This window comes from Babesia bigemina (genome assembly GCF_000981445.1).
Source record: "Babesia bigemina genome assembly Bbig001, chromosome : II".
Taxonomy (NCBI): Eukaryota; Apicomplexa; class Aconoidasida; order Piroplasmida; family Babesiidae; genus Babesia; species Babesia bigemina.
Window position 1 is genome coordinate 1,108,388 of NC_027217.1, and position 19,584 is coordinate 1,127,971.

The 19,584-nt window shown below is 46.4% G+C and overlaps 9 protein-coding genes across 9 annotated transcripts; 5 read left to right on the forward strand and 4 right to left on the reverse strand.

Annotated features, from left to right (window-relative positions):
• Positions 1-508: 508 nt before the first annotated feature.
• Positions 509-5,911, reverse strand: BBBOND_0204890 (hypothetical protein, conserved; the record flags this gene model as incomplete). The annotated part of the gene is made up of 1 exon (XM_012912063.1): positions 509-5,911. One exon carries the CDS (start codon positions 5,909-5,911, stop codon positions 509-511), a length of 5,403 nt encoding a protein of 1,800 aa, XP_012767517.1.
• Positions 5,912-7,011: 1,100 nt separating this feature from the next.
• On the forward strand, positions 7,012-7,711 carry BBBOND_0204900 (CG8, putative; the record flags this gene model as incomplete). The annotated part of the gene is made up of 3 exons (XM_012912064.1): positions 7,012-7,063; positions 7,146-7,570; positions 7,607-7,711. 3 exons carry the CDS (start codon positions 7,012-7,014, stop codon positions 7,709-7,711), a joined length of 582 nt encoding a protein of 193 aa, XP_012767518.1.
• Positions 7,712-8,005: 294 nt separating this feature from the next.
• BBBOND_0204910 (hypothetical protein, conserved) lies at positions 8,006-10,094 on the reverse strand (the record flags this gene model as incomplete). Its single annotated transcript, XM_012912065.1, has 7 exons — positions 8,006-8,209; positions 8,251-8,665; positions 8,703-8,913; positions 8,964-9,168; positions 9,329-9,564; positions 9,599-9,732; positions 9,769-10,094. 7 exons carry the CDS (start codon positions 10,092-10,094, stop codon positions 8,006-8,008), a joined length of 1,731 nt encoding a protein of 576 aa, XP_012767519.1.
• A 376-nt stretch (positions 10,095-10,470) lies between these two features.
• On the forward strand, positions 10,471-10,740 carry BBBOND_0204920 (hypothetical protein, conserved; the record flags this gene model as incomplete). Its single annotated transcript, XM_012912066.1, has 1 exon — positions 10,471-10,740. One exon carries the CDS (start codon positions 10,471-10,473, stop codon positions 10,738-10,740), a length of 270 nt encoding a protein of 89 aa, XP_012767520.1.
• A 975-nt stretch (positions 10,741-11,715) lies between these two features.
• Positions 11,716-12,927, forward strand: BBBOND_0204930 (hypothetical protein, conserved; the record flags this gene model as incomplete). The annotated part of the gene is made up of 1 exon (XM_012912067.1): positions 11,716-12,927. One exon carries the CDS (start codon positions 11,716-11,718, stop codon positions 12,925-12,927), a length of 1,212 nt encoding a protein of 403 aa, XP_012767521.1.
• A 340-nt stretch (positions 12,928-13,267) lies between these two features.
• BBBOND_0204940 (40S ribosomal protein S11, putative) lies at positions 13,268-14,011 on the reverse strand (the record flags this gene model as incomplete). The annotated part of the gene is made up of 3 exons (XM_012912068.1): positions 13,268-13,529; positions 13,676-13,863; positions 13,991-14,011. 3 exons carry the CDS (start codon positions 14,009-14,011, stop codon positions 13,268-13,270), a joined length of 471 nt encoding a protein of 156 aa, XP_012767522.1.
• Positions 14,012-14,910: 899 nt separating this feature from the next.
• BBBOND_0204950 (hypothetical protein, conserved) lies at positions 14,911-15,948 on the forward strand (the record flags this gene model as incomplete). The annotated part of the gene is made up of 4 exons (XM_012912069.1): positions 14,911-15,092; positions 15,213-15,366; positions 15,464-15,558; positions 15,750-15,948. 4 exons carry the CDS (start codon positions 14,911-14,913, stop codon positions 15,946-15,948), a joined length of 630 nt encoding a protein of 209 aa, XP_012767523.1.
• A 101-nt stretch (positions 15,949-16,049) lies between these two features.
• Positions 16,050-17,998, reverse strand: BBBOND_0204960 (hypothetical protein, conserved; the record flags this gene model as incomplete). The annotated part of the gene is made up of 5 exons (XM_012912070.1): positions 16,050-16,403; positions 16,438-16,543; positions 16,579-16,643; positions 16,678-17,680; positions 17,847-17,998. The coding sequence occupies 5 exons, from the start codon at positions 17,996-17,998 to the stop codon at positions 16,050-16,052; spliced, it is 1,680 nt and encodes a 559-aa protein (XP_012767524.1).
• Positions 17,999-18,430: 432 nt separating this feature from the next.
• BBBOND_0204970 (hypothetical protein, conserved) lies at positions 18,431-19,175 on the forward strand (the record flags this gene model as incomplete). The annotated part of the gene is made up of 2 exons (XM_012912071.1): positions 18,431-18,627; positions 18,764-19,175. The coding sequence occupies 2 exons, from the start codon at positions 18,431-18,433 to the stop codon at positions 19,173-19,175; spliced, it is 609 nt and encodes a 202-aa protein (XP_012767525.1).
• Positions 19,176-19,584: the final 409 nt, after the last annotated feature.

Genomic DNA, 19,584 nt, shown 5'->3' on the forward strand with positions numbered 1-19,584 from the left:
AACAACCTACACTTTGTTTGACCTTTAATCAGGGACTTCTATTACCATTTTCTGCTGTGTAGACAGGAATTATATATTTGCTCAGCTACCGATCCGCCGGCAGAACAGAACAACGAAATCCACCAAAATCCAAATCAAAAAATATTTAATGAAAAATTTTCACCAATCATTCTAATTTTGTTTACCAACGGCCCTATTTTATCTTAGCGACGCCACTGCAGCAGAGCGTTTATGGGCTATTCGTACATACATTCATTGCCTATTGTCATTTATATTGCGTATAATTTCAGTATGATTAGTAGTCAAGGATTCTGTAGTGTATATTGTGAGGTAAAACCATCTGACCAACTGGATTATATGCCTAAACAATACACGGAAAAGGGTATTACGACCCGCAAGAAAATTGCGTCACGCCACCTTTAAAAGAGTAAAGCGTTTTCTATGTGCTTATATATTTAATGTGTGTTTAGGTCGGCTTTTCAGGCGTAGCAATAATAGGCTACCTCACTCATACAGTGGAACTTATAGACATGAGACTAACAGCGCCATTATTTATGTTCACACCGCTTAAACGGAGCCACTCGCCCAGGATATGATGTAGGCGTTCACTCTTAGCAGCCTGAACCTCATCCTCCAGTTTAGCCAGAGAACGTACTGAGTTCAAAGCCCCGAGATAACATGCGTCAGCACCACGCTGCCAACGCCATAGTGAATTTGGTATAGCGCACGACTTTGTTCTACGGCTGTTGCTGGATGGTTTGAAAATCAGCACCGTTGTTTCGTAATCCCGGCTGCTATGGAATGTCTCATATGCTTCGTAGACTTCGCTTGCGCTACCATACACAGTGCCTTTTTCACGAGATTTTAGGAACGACTTGAATCGATTCACGACTACGTTAACCATATTTAGGCAACGATCATCACCCATATATGACTCGTTGCACAATGCGGTTTTATTCGCTGCCCATGAGCGACATTGATTCTTCATTAGCGATAATGTAATGTCATTCCCTTCACTATCCCCGTGCTTACTATCCGACATATCCTTGTTTTTAGCCGTCAATCGGCTAAAAGAGCCAATTATGTTTTGCTTCATTTGCGACAAGCCTTTTTTCGCTTTTGTAAGGAAAGGCTCCCCCTTCGAAGTATCAGTCGAAGACACTGTACCCTTTTTGCAGCTTTTATTTTTTGTATTTTCTGCTTCTTTTGCGGTATACTCTTCCCAATGTGCCTTATATTGCTCCTCAAAGAGTTTTACAACACCCGTATGCTGCGCAGAGAAGCGCGGCGGTTCGGGTACGAACGGCAAATCCAAACACTTAGCAGCTACCTCTGCAAGTACTTGCTGGCGGTACATTCGTAACGATTTCTCAAACAGCATAACATTCTTGCCCATATTTCGGAAGGAAGATTCTATTTCCTTTGATACTGTGTCAAGCGCGCGCAGGCGAATTTTATATAACGCGTGGTGCCCCTTTGTCACGCGCTTGCCGGTCGTCCATGCTTCCCATAGCATGTCTATAGGATAAGAAGCGTCATCATCGCGTATTGCATCAGTCAAAAAGTTCCAGTTCTTCTTAGACATAGTTGACAGAGCCAAAAAGTCAAAAAACTTATCGTAATCATCATTGGGGCCTTCCAATACAACGTTCTTGATGTGATAGGTGACATGAGACTCCGTCCAAGAACGAGATATATCCGGGCATTTTTCACGGTTAAGCACGAATACAGGTGAAAATCCCAAATTATAAGGATCCATATTGTATACAACACCCCTCACAGTGCAAAAATCAGATACTGCTTTCAAATCTGCCCTCATCATGCCGCGGAATCCGTCAGACCACCAACTTACATTTCCCAAGGGCTCGTCAACGTAGTCAGCGTACATCTGATGATAGGTCTTGGAATAGACAGAAAATTGATTGGTCAAATATGACCTAAAGCCGTAACCCTGCGAAAACCAAGAGAGTAATATGCTACATATAGTACCTATAAGGACCGTTGCGTTGACGAGGTAACCAGCTTGTTGAGGGATCTTTGAAATCTTGACAAAACCTTTAAGCACCATTATAGGTGCCATAAGTGCGCACGCCATTAGAAAAATCCGGTATAACGTGATTTCTCTCAGGAACCTTATGGCAGGTAAAATCTCGATGCCTGCAATATGCAAAAACATGGCACAAGCGATTACGCCGTAAAAGGAACATTCGAATACATCGATGCAACTCGATGTATTGCTACAATTCTTCGATTTCTCAGTGCACAGTAGGTTGCAAAGGAAGCTCCTAACTGAGTCCATGTACAAGGAACGTCGGGTAGTGGCAATAACCTGAGTGGCTTGCGATGCTCGATCGTGTAAATCCAGCGCATAATCACCAATACTACTCATCGATTCGGAAGTCCTGCTTAAACCGTTCACCTGATTATCTAAAGCAGAAGAATATGCCCTGGTTTTCGCCTCCAGAACATTGCAACGACGTTGAATATTAGCAGATGAGGAACGTAACAATCGTGTATTTGTCTTCCACATTTTAATCAAAGATTCCATATATGCCTGTAATTGTGATCCTCTTTTCGTTGCGCAGTTTACCAATCTCACTAGACTCTTCTTAATGCAGTTGTAGCACGCTTTGATGATGGTCACCGTTGTAGTAATGCACAAAGCGAAGGATCTAATTTCATTCACACTTTTACAAATGTGTGACACTTCTTCGTGTATTTGTTGCATGGTAGATGAGGTCTCTTTGACCTTACCACAAATTTCCTTAATATTATGACAGCATCCATTATTCGTACACGTTTTAATTTTTTCAGACGAATATTTACTCAAACAACAACCAATACAATTAGTGTCGCCAATAGTGTTGCAGTTTTCACCCACATCTGCACCTTTTGTAGCTTTGAAAATGGATTTCAGAACGTCGCACGTCAGGTTATTTACACAATCATTATTGACAGCCGAGCAACATGATTGTGAACCTACGCCAGAAGAGCTAGTACATTTGGTTAATGATTCCACAAATGTAGGAAAACTACAGACGTTAGATATAACTGAGTGGTTGCAGCCGGATGTACCGCCATCTCTGCTGTTTCGACAAAATGTTGATTTTGTAAACGCGCCTAAACAAATGCAAAGTCCTTTCATCAAACAACTAACACCACATACAAGATCTGTGAGTGGTGTATCTCCGGCCACAGTTGAATCTTCGATACGAGTGTTGCCACACAAACAACTTTCAAGACCGCAAGTATAACCATGGCATTTAGTGTTATCACAGCAACAATCCTTCGTACATTCATCAGTGTTAACATTCTGACTTACGCTCGACCCAGTGCTACATGTACAATCTTTCATACTAAAGCAACAGTCATCCTTACCGTCCGCATTAGTTGTACGTGTGCATAGTATGCATATACACTTCGGATCCGTACATTTGTGTGAAGAACAACATCCATTTTTTTGAATTACCGAGCCGACTTTGCACTCACAATGTTGCTTTGTGTATTTAAAACCAAGATCTAAAGGAACGTAGTCCATCAATTTCAAGCCGAAGGCAGAAGTACGGCGGATCAAATCAGACAAGAAGGTTGCACTTTGGTCTATTTGCTCAAGAGTCGATATCGGAATTATAAGTTCATCAGTTTGGAGACATGACACAATCGAAATAGCCATGCAAAGCAGTTTATCTCCGTTAAGCAAAAGTTCAAAGTCTTCCGTTAAGAGAGTAAGCAATTCGTCCAACTGGGAACTGAAACGGTCACAGACCCACATTTTTACATTAGGCGGTTTATTGCAAGAGCAGTTGTTAGCGCACCGCGTAAATCCAGCGAAACTTTTTGCAATCAAATAAGTTGCTCGGGTATGGCAAAGTGTAGGCAGTTTGTCCTTTAACGATTCCAAACTGAAATTTCGCATCCGCGAAGCTGTATCGCACTGTAGTTTGTGCAACTTACAAATACACCGTAAGAGTTTACTAAAGAGCTCACAGCCACATTTTCCCTCGCACTTTTTTTGAGCATCAGATTGTGTTGTTTTACCAGACGCCGCTACTGCTGTCGTTTGCGATATAACATTGTTACTTCTTCGCGTTTGCGTAGAGGCGCCACGATTTTTTGTTTCCTGGTCTGCTTCCGTATTCGCGGACTTACAGTGATCAAGAAATTTAATGAGACCGCGCTTCATTTTTTCCATATATTTGCAAAGCAATATCCACTCATCGGCCAATTGAGCCATAAGCAAGAGCCTCAAAAAATCTGAAAAGGTGCACTCCAGTTTAAGTACTGCTTCGTGAATGTCATCCTCAGTAAGTTCGCATTCGTACTTGCAAAACAATGAAGATCTACCTATTTCATTGCGCAACTCTGTAGCGTCCTCCAAGCAACAATTCAAAGTTCCTTTCATATACTGTTTCGAACTTTGAAGAAGATACCCATCCATGTTTACACAAAAGTTGCAATCATATTTCAAATCGTCTACATTGCAGCATAGGTATTCCGTCCATTGTGACACCAAAGTATTAAAAATGCATCCTGCCATAACTTCTCTAGGCGTGTTGTGAAACGTCTTATCCAAATTCACCTGTAAATCGGCATTTTTGCTAACAAAACAGGTCAACAACCAGCACAACTCCGACTTGACTTCTAGCACAAGCTGGTACCGATCGTATAGTGTATCGGTATCACATGGGACACAATCAGAGATAACATCACAATTGGTTTTCGGAATAGATTTCGCTCTTTTCAATTTGACAAGTGCTGACGCATATTGCAACATCATCCTGTTATCGTCGCAGTCCGCTTTATACCACTCACTCCAGTATCCGCTAGGGAGTAATATCCAGGGCTGCGCATTCCGCAGGAGCCTATTATACACAGAACCAGAGAGTGCATCATTTTCTTCCTTACCTGCACTGCTGTTGTCATTATTTGTGGCGCGTGATTCGCACGTTTTCGTGTTGCTGCATAGGGCACGCTTCAGCTCGTCGATATCGCAGACGGTGGGATCGACATAACGTCTATAACGCAGACGAACAATAACCAAAGCCAATATGGTTTCTATCAGGAATACAGCTAGTTGTAGCGTCAATGCATTTGCATTTACGGCCAACGATGTTTTTATAGCCACGAAAGACGTAAGAATCCCGCAGAAAGGCGTAATCGCCCACCCCATGGCAGTGCAAAACAAGACGCCCCAGCATTCATAGTGGAATAAGAACGTAGCCGCTGACCCAAGGGATAATGTGATATACTCCACATCGGCGCCCTGCCACTGATAAGCCACGACGCCGCTTGTTATCAAAGCTGAGAGGAACGTCACCACACACAACGCCACAACGACGCGGTTAATCAAAAACACCATGTACTTCGCTAACGCAACGTCACTTGCGGCCGCATTCCAATTGATGTTCAAGAAGAAACGCAGAATCAGTCCCGACGTACAAGCCCCCAGTAGATACAACAGCAATCGGAACTGCGGCTTTCCACTGCCTACAGGGGCGCCCTGATCGAATACGAAGAATATCGACAGACATTGTAACACGTTAGATGCGAACGAAATGGAAAGCAGAATCCATTCTAGAAGGGGAGTGAACCTGGCTCCGCAATCCTGGTAGTAGTAAACGTAAAGGCCGACGCTCAAGAAGAGCGAAAACAGTATCCAGCTCCATTTGCACACAGTACGCCTAGATGCTGTGCCGAAAGCGAGAATGAGGACTGTCACGAATATCCCGATGAACAGATTGAAACGCTTCACGAAATACCAAACGGCCTGCGCCTCGAAGGCGCTCACGCCCAAAAACCTGAGCAACACGTACGCATCGAAGTTTATAAACGAGCTGAAAAGCGTGGCGCTTAGCCCGAGAAGAAAACAGCTCACTTGATACAGTGATCCAACAACGTACTTGTCGAACATCTTAACAGATGTGACCTGAACTCAAATGCCTTCGAAGCTGACATTGGATATAAAAGCAGATTGCATATAACGTGGCCGTTGCTTTTGCTTCCTCAGCATCGACAACTGCCGCGGACCGTTTTGCCACGGAAAAGCCGCTAAACAGATAAAGACAGCCTGGCGTGATTATTCCAGATTATAAATACATAAATATTAACAAACATGACAGGTGTTTAATGTACCTTTTGTAAAATACGTGTATCAAGAGAGAACTATATGATCGACATAGTCTTCACACCTACCACCATGCCGGCGGTGTTACTGTACGTTTGAGGCTGACTGACAAAATAAACTCATGACCATCGCTTAACCAAAATTTGCAATATTCCGAAGAATAGACCAGTATATTGCGAGAGGGTCTAACTATAGCTCTTTTAGCATCGTGGCAATGCTATAATAGCTTTGTGAAAAGTAGAGAAAGTGGTTCCAGCAAGTAAAACGCAGACAATTTGCAAGTTTTAGGAGCAAAAATAACGTGTGTGTTGCAGTAGTTGCTCCTATGGCTCCATAAGTCGTGTCAAAGCAGAACAATAAAGAAGAAAAAATATCACAAGCCGTGCAATGCGTACGTATTTATTAGCGGGTTATGGGCACGCAAGATACAGGTCTTAGTTAAGATTTATATCGGTTTTGCTGCTTGAAACCTACAATGATGTAATACGGAAAGCGCAGTAGCGGTATAACACCGAAAAGAAGTAATCACAGTATTGATCCACATTCCACTAATTTGTATACCACCATAAACTGTTATGAAATGATGTAGTAAAGCTTCGTCGCTTAATCGAAAACAAAAGAAGAAATGGCTACGCGACACCATCCAACGGACTTCGAGAGGGCGCACGCGCGCCGATAACACTGACACCAGGGCACATCACAAAGACAATAATTTGTAATTCAAAAGGTTGCGTAAAATCGAATAGTGATGGCGTGAAATCGTCGTCATTGCTTCCTCGCCTGAGTTGGCTCATTGTCTCCCTTGTACTAAGGAGCCTCGGCAGGGTAGTCCTTCCCTCGGCCGGTCAATCAAAACAGGAGGTTAGAATCGACATCTCCATATAACAATGCATCTCAATGTGATAATCTGCCGGCTACAGCCGCACGCGTCTTTGCGCGGTAAGTATATTGGCTCTGCGTGATAGGCGCTGCGTTGATTTCAGCCATTGCGTCATGTCGTGGGCGATCATTGACGTAGCAGGTACCATAATCAAGAGGACCTTCGCGACTACGCCGCCGATACATCACTTACCCCCGCCGCCGCCTCGCGAATTCAACGAAGATGGCACGCCCAAAAAGTATCGCAACTCGAAGGCCGTCTACAACCACAGGTACAACTGGGAGGCCTGGACGCTGCGCCCGGCTGGCGTTTTCCACACGGTTCTCGTCGGCGAGTTCGGCAGACAGCACAGGCCGTGGACTGCGTGGGTGCTGCAATACCCCATATATATAGTGGCCGTGCCGTCCGTGCTAGCAGTGTTCACGTTGGCATTCCTCATCCAGAACATGATGCTCATCGGGGTCAAGCCCAAGAGATACACCGTTGAATGGATAGAGGCGCAGAAGGAGAGGGAGCTGGCCGAAAACACGAATCCAATTTCAAGGTACCTCGATCGCCGACGCAGTGTAGGTTACGGTTTTAGTGTTGCTATGTTGGCGCAGGAACGTGGGCCGAACTGGATGCTGCGGAACTATATGCCTAGCCACCCCTACTTCCTGTTCCTAGGCGACTACTACAAGGACCCTGATGCCGAGGAGTCCGAATAGCCGCCACATCGTAACACGGTGCAATAATATAATTCTCAACTGTGCATATGCTTCGGAATACGTGATGCATACGAACCCTGAATGCGTCAACTGTATGCTGTGACGTTCATGGGATAGAGAATGGCGTTGGCGTCGCACCTAAATGGAAGGCCTACAAAATTAGATTTATCGGGGCCAACGGGCACCATTGTTCTGTAAAATGTTGTGGTGGCCACTGTGCTGTGTTGTTAGTTGGGTGAAGGGGCGACCGGTGCTGCAGTGTTGGGTCTGAAACCCTTATTATACCTAGGGATGTCATGAAACGCTCAACGCATAAACTGACTTGTTGCGATTCCAGATATCCATTAGCAGGGACTGAAATGGCGGTCCAGCCAGAGTCAGATCCCGTGCAACGCAGTGGTACTGGTATTCCGAAAACTCCTCCCACTGGGCGGCAACGCGCTTCGAAAGCATGTTCACCATCTTAAGGTTCGACAGCCCGCTTTGCTTCAGTTTACGCTGAGATTGGTTTGCGAAAATGAGTTACTGACGCAGCCTACCAGCACCCTAGACGTACGTTGAAAATCCACCGGCTCGAACATGTCTACCAGCCGGTAGATGTCTCGGCAGATAAGGTTGAAGCACTCCTGGTCCAAGGAGCTGTGCATCGACAGCACCTCCATGAGCTTAGGTGCGTCGTATTTGACGTTGCTAGGGCATTGGCGGACCACCATTGTAGATACTTCACTCATGAAGTCGCTTTTTGCGGCTATCGATGAGCAGGCTTTGAACGCAAAGACAGCCGCGTCACAAAGCTCGCGGCGTCCCATCCGATGCAGATGCCTTTTGACCTCCTCTAAGCATACACCAAATGCCTGCGAACGCTGAATCTTCGATGTCTTAAGCTCAACCTTAGACACACGGTCGGCATCCCTCGGCAGAACCAGTGACAGATGCTTGCCTATTTCAGCAACACTGTGGAGAAATTGATGCATACATCACTCATACCCACCAAGCAGGAGTATAATTGTACGGACGACTTGCAATGTTGTCGAGAATCGATAAGAACAGGGGTATGTCGTTGATCTTTAGGCTGCAAAACGCCTTCACGATGCGCCTGTGAACATCCGGGTTCGCAACATCGGTGGCTGTGAGGCTGGACATATTACGCCGCACCATTTGCGATACGATGTCACAAATCTGGCTGTCGCGATATTTCGAAACTGCGAAGGCTTCCACTAAGAAAATGTTTCTCGTCAGAAACAAAACGAACCTAGCTGAAGCAAATCAGCAAGCGAAGGCCTCTGCGCATGTACTGTCACCTCCTGCTGAAGGCTAAACAGGCAATGCCTGCTCGGCGCCGATACGAGGTCGCGATGTGAATTCATGACGTGGAGAGCAGGAGAAAACCTCTTCTGCACCTCCTGCGATATAGATGCAAGCAACCTGTAGTTGTAGATGGCGCATCTTCCAAAAGCCTGAGACGATTAGTTTCCGTGATAATAGCATTCTACATCATTGAAATGCCGCAGAAGATCATATTTGTATAAATGCATTAATATGCCATAGCGAATGTTCCACCAAAGTACGATGACAAACAGAATCGAAAGTAAGTTTGACCCAATTGACTCAACCTACCATAGCGACAGTGGCAAGTTCGCCATTCGACGCATGCTGTATGTTGTTTTCCAGACGCCTCGCTATCAATGAGAAAAGGTGCTTCGAGGAGAGCCGGCAGCTTCCGAAAGCGCCCGCTATCTGGGCCAGCTGTGGGGGCGAATAACGATCTATATTTTCCGACAGCACAATAGACAGTTTGTCTAGAATCGGTACAGCTCTCAAAGACCCCAAGTAGTGACATATCCCCGGCAGGTCTGAGACATATATCAGCGAAGGTGAGAAAGGTACCTATGAAATACTTGCTACGTTTGAGCAACTTCTTTGCGATTAACTGAAATCTCCAATCTGACGTATCAACATTTTTGGCTTCAGATAAGCGTTTTAACGCCAACACGAAGTGGTACGCCTTTTTACGTTTGTGCCTGTGCAGTCGTTACTCGTCAGATTTGTGACCTCACCTGAAATGAATCCACGCATCTAATACGCCGTCAGCAGACGTAGCCGCTGCTATGCGTTTCGGGAACTCCCACAGATAGGATGCCGAACTCTTTGCTGCCTGGAAGGATGCTCGGTAGTTGAAGGTGATGCGTTGCGTGTTCTCTATGGAACGGGGCACCGTATATCGTTCGACATACCGGTTCCAGTTTCCCTTACCGACGCGTTTGTGGAATCGGTAGTACGAAAATAGTCTCTGCATACGGTTTGAGCGTTTGAAACGTAGTCGAGAATAAAGGGAACCAGTACAAGAAAACTCACCTTGTCTTCTCTCAGAAATCCCAGGCATGTGGCTCCATCGCTTTCACGTACACCGCATCCAGCCCACCGCGCACGAAGCACACACCGTAGCATGTCCATGTCGTCCAGAAAATTAACGAACTAAACGATAGCAGAAGACGTGCTATTTTGCACGGGACACCATCACAACAACGCCGACGATACAACAGCGCATCGCTACATTTGTTTAGCATATATTATTTTAACAAACACTTAGTGTGTGAGCACCCTGATGTGTGCTTAACACGGTGAAAATTGCCGACCAACCACAGACGGGATGCGTCTAATTGCTATACACAGGTTCATATTTTTACGACTAGGAATCCGGAAAACACCGCTGTCGTAACTGTGCCATATATAAAAGCGACTATAGGCAGTACAGTGAAATGGATGATATTGAAGGACTCTACAGAAAAAGAACCTCTATAGAAAAGGAGATGGAGGCGTTGCTAAACTTCCTCAACAGCAAAGAATGCAAGAAGGTTGGTATGACCGGCGCACTGATAGACGAAGAGCAATACCCGCGTGCCGACGTCGATATTTACGCGGTTAGAGAAGCAAGGCACCGCGTGCGTTGCCTGGAGAACGACCTCAGGAGTATAGAGTCTCAATTGCAAAGTGCCTTGGAAGAACTGCATCAGAAATGGCAAAATTGAGGTGCCACATGCGCAAACGAGCCGCTATAAGGTGGCCTCTTTGTATATCGCAACTGCCTTACTGTTCGGCGCGTGTGCAGCGGAAGGAAGACGTTTGGTACACTGGTCCCACATAACGTTGAATCGGGAATTTTCGCAGTAACCTAGACGCACTAATTTAAATTTTTCATGCACGTTGAAATTCCACGCAACGTGGCAACCCGGGTACGCCGCATTGTAAGCACGCATATTGTGTCGCCGAGATTCGATACAGCATGTGCGAGCCAACAAGGTACTTACGTGTGTATATCAACCCATCAGCGTTGTTAATGTGGCTCAAAACCCGGAACGGATGTGTCTACATACCTATTTTTCGACCCACTTGTCCCCATATAGGAGCTGCGGCGACGTGGCTCGAAGCGACCACATGATGCATTAGAAACAATAAAAAACGCAATAGTACGCAATAAAAATTTTTCTCTGTAACGGTGAGCTACGCTTGCCTTTGTTAAGTTCCCCGCGAAGGGGTTCACACGTTATGCTTCACACAGCGATTCTGTGATTGTTGCAGGGGTAATAGAGCCCCTGTTGGCGTCAGCCGGTTTGCGATACAGTTCAGCGTTTTCCTCCTTGCGAAACACTGAACCTCTTATATGAGCCAACGCTAACGACGAGCGCCGTGTTCCAACAACGCCTGACTACACGCATCTGAAACGAGACCCGGTCTTCGTGGCGTCGGTGGCGTTGTGCGCATTCTGATTCTTCTTGTCCGGCAAAGGTTCTGTCAATCACTCGATTTCGTCTTCACGGCGGAATCTTTTCGCGGCGCATCAGTTCGTTTATCGGCCGCAATCCACAGCACATCCGTCGACATTGAGCGCAGACGAAGCCCTTAAATCTGCGCCCTCGGAGCATGCAGGGAGTGGCTCATTGGTTTTGTAGAACCTTTGCAGAAATCGGTTGCTGAGTTCATCCAATGCCAATTTTGCCGACACCATGACGAATCATGCTTACGCCTCGGATAACGTAGGCGTCATTGCCGATCCGAACATCTTCCCAATGATGTTCGCGGGGCCCTTAGGGCCGTCATGCGCACACTTTCACGGGATACCCACTCCGTTCTTGCCTGTGGCTCCGAACACCATTGTGAACCCTTACCAAATTAACTTCGGAGATTGCAGGAATTCTTCACAAGGATGGAAAGATAAGGGCGGGCAGCGGCGAGCGGTTACTTCGTCGTATAGAAAAAACGTGCCAGATGCGCGAGTGCACCGAGGAAGGCCGTATCGGCCACCCGGCGCAACAGCTCTCAGAGCAGCGTTGTTTATCGAATACGCAAAGTCCGATTTCCACCTCGTTGAAAGCGACCTTGAAGAACTATTCAGTCACTTCGGAGGGGCATCCAAAATTGACGTAAAAAATGATGTTGCCGCTGCCGAGGTTACACTAGCCGACGGCGCCGCAGGCCGTGCCGCCATAGAGGAGCTCAACGGCCTCAACATACCCAATGTAGGCATACTGCGCTGTGTCGAACTGCACGGCGGAGAGACTCTCGATCGCGCCTTGTCGAAGGCGCAGCTGTTTGAACAGAGGCAGTCCGCCAAACCATACAACGCGCCCCGAGGAGCCGATGCGAGGGTTACGCACACGAACGCCGCCTCAGACACAAAATGTAAGAGGGTCGCGCGCCTGGAACTCATCGAGCTATTCACATACGAGCCCGAGTTCAACGTCACCGCAACCATCCTGGGACCAAACAACAACAACATTAAGTTCATAATGCGAAACTCCGGGGGGAATGTCGATATCGCAATCACAGGAAAACCGCTCAACTCAGCCCCCGTATGTGAACGCCTGCACATATCCGTATCGTCGCGCGATTACCCAGCCTACCTAAAGGCACTAGATATGCTGGAAGACCTACTCACCACGGTATGTGAAAAGTTCGTCGAATTCGTCCGCTCACGCGGCAAAGTCGTTTCAAACCTCGTTGGCTTCAAGCGCCACGAGTACCAGGAAATAAATGGCAACCTCGAATACAAAGGTGTCACAGAAAAATGGAAGTCCTGGCTAAACAAACGTTGCAACGCTTCCCCCTACAAGACAAACAACGTTAACCGCCCGCCCAGTAAAAGGGTCAACGATCGTAGTCGGGGTATCAGCAGGACGCCACCCGTGCCGAAGTCAAACATGAGGTCCGTAAAGTGATCTGCACCACCGTATCCACAACTAAAGCAACAGCACAAACACCACGCTGGCATTGTCGGGCGCACGACGCCCATGGTAACACACGCCCATAACGGGCGACCACAACACAGTCCTAAAATGTTCCACTGCTAAGGAGTGCCGCGGCGCCCAATAGACACCGTTCTTACTAGTAGCGGGTAGTGCATTCGGAGTGCCGCTCCTAAGTGCGCTGTCCCGGTGTTACTGCTGAAGCCACGAAGCGGCTGCAGCTGTCAACGCCATCTAAATAAGGCAAGTGTGCGGTCAAACTTCGATACGCATTACGATTAGGCCTCAACCTGTTCTACACGGTGTGACGCCCTTAGAAGAGGCGGAACTGCTTCCTGGGGTTACCGAAAATCTGGTTCCTCTCCACCTTCAACACGTTGAAACGCACAGTCTTGGACAGAGGCCTGCACTGGCCAACGGTTACGATGTCACCGGCGTTGGGCTCGAAGCACGGCGAGCAGTGGCACGCAATGTTCTTGTGGCGTTTCTCGAAACGGTTGTATTTCTTCACGTAATGGAGGTAGTTGACGCGCATAATGATGGTGCGCTTCATTTTCGTGGAGATGACCATGCCCCTACAAGAACCATGAAACCCCAGGAACGCCAGGAAAGACACATTAAGGCAGAATCCCCAAACAACAACGGTTGCACGCAGCACGATTCGCGCAGTACACGCGACACATACGGACCACAATGCCGATGCATAGCACGAATTACTCACTTGATGATCCTTCCACGGATGGAGACGTTGCCGGTGAAGGGGCACTTCTTGTCGATGTAGGTGCCTTCCTTGGCTTCCTTGGGGGTGGTGAAACCCATACCAACATCCCTCCAGTAGCGAGCCTTGCGGCCAAGCTTCTCGAGCTTAGCCACACTTACAGTGGGCTGCTTTTGGTAGGCTTTGTACACCTGGAAAACGGTGAAGAATGGCCGAACAACAATCACATAAACCACACGCCCGACCAGTGGCACATATTCAACGATGCCACCGCACAAATTCATAGAGGGAAATATGACAAACTCCGACGCAAATTACCTGAGCATCTCCGCGATCCATCTTTACGCCAGTGGTTGTCGCTTTGTATGTGGCAACGTCGGTGCCTTTCACAACTCTTCACTGAGATAAACGTGAAAGTTTAAAATAAGGTTCCTTTCGTACAAAATACAGCGAACCTATCCGCGGGAAATGATCGTATAGCGCGAGGAAGGCCCTCTCACAGGGCCTACGCGACGAATGGGGCAAGGTCCGGGTGGACGGATGGGGAAATGAACACCTGTAGAACATAGTTATTGGCGCTCTACCGCCATTTTCCACGTGTATTTGGTAGTTACATGCCGCTGCCAGGCGGAGGAGAGGTGCAGCATATATGTGTGTTGGCGGCACTAAACGTTATGGCAGCGTCATAAGGTGTTCACGGTCTGTGCGTACGTTATCTCGCCCTGGTGGCAAATACGTACACAACGTCGTAAAATATTAATGCGTTCCAACACATGGCTTTTCGTTTGCCATGTGGGTGCGTTGGCCTTCCTCTTTGGTGGCTATGTCTAGCGTTGCTCTGCGAATCATAATTTGTTTGCCGGAGAGCCGGTTTGTAGAATTCTAGATTCTGTGTGTTGTGATGGCATATGGGAGTGCGCGTATTACCTATGTGCGACGCATTTATATGACTGCGGAAACCAGTAGCGAGCTGCCCTTAGCCTCTACACATTCCTAGTTAGGCGGCCGCGTTCAAAGTAAATTTAACTTGTATGTCTTATTTTGTATGTTTGCGGATGCCCTGTCTCTACAACGTCGTGCTTCTGTAAGGTCCGCGCGTATGCTGCTGTGATATACACAGCGCCACCATTAGATTCAGAGTACCAACATGGCATTACACGTAAATTCGTAATGACAGACTGGTGGTAGCAGCCGAAACACATCTTGTTTTATCGCATTTATTCCTCGACAAGCCGCTCATGACTTCACTGGGAGTATGGCAGCTAAAATCCGTCCTTCTGCGTTACAGCGAAACTGGACACAGCAGCCGTGGCCTCAGATTTTACATGCGCCATCTCCTGGAGACGTTCAAGTGGCGTCACCCTCACGTTGACGTCAAGACGCAACATGAACAATATGAACTGCCTTCTGCCTTGTTCAGGTAAGCAGTAATGGATCTGGATAAATAGCATATAAATGTTACTATAAAGCATATCGTGGGGCATTGTATCTAATTAAGGGCTGTATTGCGTATGTAGCTGTGGTTATATTTCTATTGCAGCTACCTGGATGGCTCCAAGTATGACATAAGCCTTAAGGACCTTGAGGCCAGGCATATTGAAGAAATAATGACACTGCATAGCAATTCTGCCGGTGGAATGGAGTACATGAAACATGGGCAAGCAAAAGTATGGACGACGAACAGATCTATTCAGGTACGATAAACACATATCCGTGTCATGTTAGCAAATTGCACCGATATGCTTATGATAGTCGTTCATACTTTAAACTCTTTGGATGTATACTCATTAGGGACTCTGGAAGCCAACTCACGAGTCTCAAGCTGTGGCCTTAGCGTGGTTCAAATCTAAGGATTCATTGTGCACACGAAGGAAGATAACTACCAGGTGAGATTCGCACTTCCCTGGCTAAAAATAGCTTGCTGACGTGGAATCACAATTGCATGGCTATGCATTACATTAAAACCACTATATATGCAATCTTTCTCGAATAGTGCTATGGTCTTATAGATCACCCGCTGACGCCAATGTCAAACACGTATTGTCGAATAGTCGTATACTGACGCCATTTCATTCAGATCACTCCCCAAGTATTCGTCGAAGTCGCTAAATTTAAATTGCGAAGCTGTCAAGGGGAACGGTCGGTGGGGAGACGAAACCATATTCCCACGAGGATTTGACCAGCAATATCTTAAAGATATATTCACGATGCCACTGATCAATCCGGAGGCACTGAAACGGCAAGCGGAGAATCAGAAGGACGAAACCAAGGCATGATCCGATAATATCGTCGAAATTTTTCGCACGTCGTAAAACCATTCATTAGCTCACTAATACCCGGTGCGCAGTAAATCGCATGGAGAAAACAACGTAATTATTCAAGTATCAGGTGTTTTTAAAGTTGTATCTTCAGCATCCTGTTTGTAAACAAAATCTTCAAGCATCACGCGCAATGCCGTGAAGCCAGGGGAGCGCTCGTGGGACTTATTAAGCGCATCCTTCGCAGCTTCCAAAAGGTGCACGACATTACGGTTGCCTGGTGGAAGCACGCGAAACGGATAGAGCTTGAGTAAGTGGAAAACATCGGAAACGGGGACGCGTTGCATCAGGGCAACAACTGCATTCACATACGGCTCAGAGCATAACGCCTCCAGCTCCATGTTAGCCGCGTAGACACGCGTCAAGGCAAAAATAGACTTCACAGTCATGTCCTTACAGCACATCAAAGACAACTGAAAATGTTGTTATTCGACGCAGAAAACGTACGTTGATAAGGTCCTTGTATACCAAACGTCTGGGGGCATCGTCCGTCACAGCCCCCAGCGTAGCCGTCATCTTGGCAACAATGTCAGCGTTGAAATCGGCATCAGGCCTGCAGTTATGTCAATAACATCAACGGGATCATACTTGGACAAGGTGTCGTGCACGGCATTCCAGAAGACATCGTGCCGCCCTGGACGTTTTGCGATGGTCTGAAGCAATGGTATTACACAACTAAAAACGTACAACTACTAAATTTGAAAGTTTTAGCCCGTCGTACTTCCCATCACGAATGTACTGCGCTGTTTCCTGCAGCACCCTGCTGTATAGTTCCCGATCAACGGGAATTTTTAAAATGGAAATCGCTCGCAACACAATGGGCATTCCGTTTGCCGTTATGCGATGGATGTTGTCACTCAACGCCTTAGAGAATACCGGGCCCAGCTCAGGAATGGGGAACTCGAATTTATCCTTCGATATGTATCCATGTCGCTCCTGCAAAAACCGTTTGTACACCTGCACGTCGATACAAAGATCGTTCTGACTCAAGAACTTCTGAGACGTGTACGCCAAAAACAAGGATATAACATCGCCATCCTTAAGTTTTTTAGTTCGACAAATGTCAACCAGACGCAGAGACAGGACGTTGAAAAATAAAGACGACTTATAGCCACCAATACTCAAAGATGCTGCTAATGCCCGTACGTGATGCAGTTCCATATCGTCGTACAATTCAATCGACCGTGTGCATAGAGCACGATAAAGCTCCAAGTCACGGACCTTCGCATCCGTGTTGGAAGTTATGAAGAATATGACGTCGACAATGTTGAGCTCACTTATAATCTCTATTGCCCGTTTGTTGATTCGATGCAGGTAATTACCGCCAATCTTTAGGTTTGAAATGACTTTCACCAGCAAGGACAAGGTGCCTGGGTTAGCATGCTGGATCCAAGGAGTTGACTCCTCTATTAGCTGTGAAATCAGCGGGTGCTTGTAGGGATACACCCTGCTAAGAGAATACATCAGACCTGCCATCTCCTTCCCGTCCATGTCATACGAGTTACGAGCAGCAATTGCAGAGAACTTGTCCCACCAATCGCGGTCATCAAGCTCCAAAATAGAGTAACCATGCGCGATCATGCAAAGCTCACTAGAACGCATGGTGTGCGCAAACTTCAAAAAGTCGTGATTGTACTGTAGCAATTCGTCCCTGCTGTACAAGCATGACGAGCGTTTAATGCGTTTAACGCTATATGAGTAGCGAGGTAGCAGAGAAAAAGGATATCAATCATTCATTGGAGAATGATACAACCAGTCATCAAAGACCTAATTTGCTAATAGACATGGAAAATGTTTATTGCTAAATACAATCGATGCAACAATCACGGTTAATATGTGGAGTTTAAGAGACTCACCATTCCGATTTTAGCATAAGTCCAAAGTCCCTGAGGGCGTTGCAGAGATTGTGCTCGTGCACTTTGTGAATGCCGAGCACCTGCGGGTAGAGCCGTACCACGACATTGTTGACCCCCTTTACCTTGTACCCGTGCAGTGCCACAGCAGCCATCGTGATTCACTGACCAATAGACAAATGGAAGAGCAACCTTCAGCCAGGTTCCGAAGTATTCCATAGGAGTGAAAACAACATCCTCCAGATTATACACATTACTTCATTGATTACATTTATAGTAGTTTTATGTTTACTTGAGGATACATATTAGCTTAAAATATATTGTAAGGCGCTATGCTTTGTACTTGAGTGTCACAAAAGGGCGGCCTCAGCCAGACAGCGAAGCAGTCGCCATAAAAATATACCAGACACTAGACAAAATGGATACTATCTGACGCTGTATTTATAGCGGAGATCATTCGCGTGAATATCCGTGAAAACCAAGTTGACGGTCACCTTGATGAAGCGCGATAAGCAACGTCTGGCGATATGTCCCCAGTAAAGGCTCCAATGTGCTAATGTAGCAAACTTATTACTAGTTTTATACTAATGGAGTCTACTGGTGATCTATATAATCGCAATTTCGGCGGGAAGTTGAAGTTAAAGCGGCTCAAAGTAAAAGGAATCCGACCAGATAAAAAAATCGGCTCAGAATCTAAACGCGATGATTCGAAAGAGAAACCTAATGACGCAAAGGAAATTACTGGCACTGGACGCATAGTATCCTCGGGTAACACTATTCAGGGGTAAGATTACATATTACATTTTCTGATTACAGTGATGTTGGAATCCATGTCGTCTTTTAATAGATGACACTGCACTCGTTACCGCCCATGTTCGGCAACGTTATACATGCTGTGATGTGCAACTGATGTTTTGCAGATTCGAGACAAAATTCGTCGAGGAGGTTGCTGTGGGCGACACGATTATTGTAAAGCATCCGATATCCAAGGACAACGAGGCGCGTACAGTACAGAGCATTATGAGCAATCGCACATTATGCATCGACGACGCGTACAGCACGGATCTTGTGACCACAAGCGTATACATTATAAGTGAGCTATATGCCGCCGCAATGATAATCCCTGCAGGGAAGCAAAAAGCCGGAGAAGACCAAACACTTCCCAACGGTCCGGACTCTATCCCAGAGAATAAAATGTCATTTGTTACTGTTAGAGAGAAATCAGGGATGTGGAGCTACAAAACAACCACAAAGGTAGTAAAGGCGCAGATGACCGCCGAGGAGCGGCTTAACGAAAGAATTAAACACAGCCGTGATAAACACTGCTGGTAGCACGACCAAACTCGGTCAATCAAATGGGTATTTGGCTTTAACAACCGTCAGTCATCAATTCCGCAGCCGAACAGTAGCGGACGTGTCGAGCAATGTCTCTCTTCCGACATATAATCAGCATTCTCATTAAACACACATTTTGTAAGCATCATCGTGACTGGAAATCTCGTATACGATCATGCAGGAATGTAATTCTCACTGCACAAAGCAAGGCGCGGACTATGGCCAGGGTAGCTAACGTGGCTTAAAGCAACGTCGCCCGTACTCACATTAATTATTTGACACTACACATCTGGCAGTCGAATTATAGCTTTACGGATAATGTAATACCGATCCTTGCCGCTAATATGCTAACAGTAAATTGCTTGAGCCTATTGCCAAAAAACTATGCCGCGATCCGCAATATGGT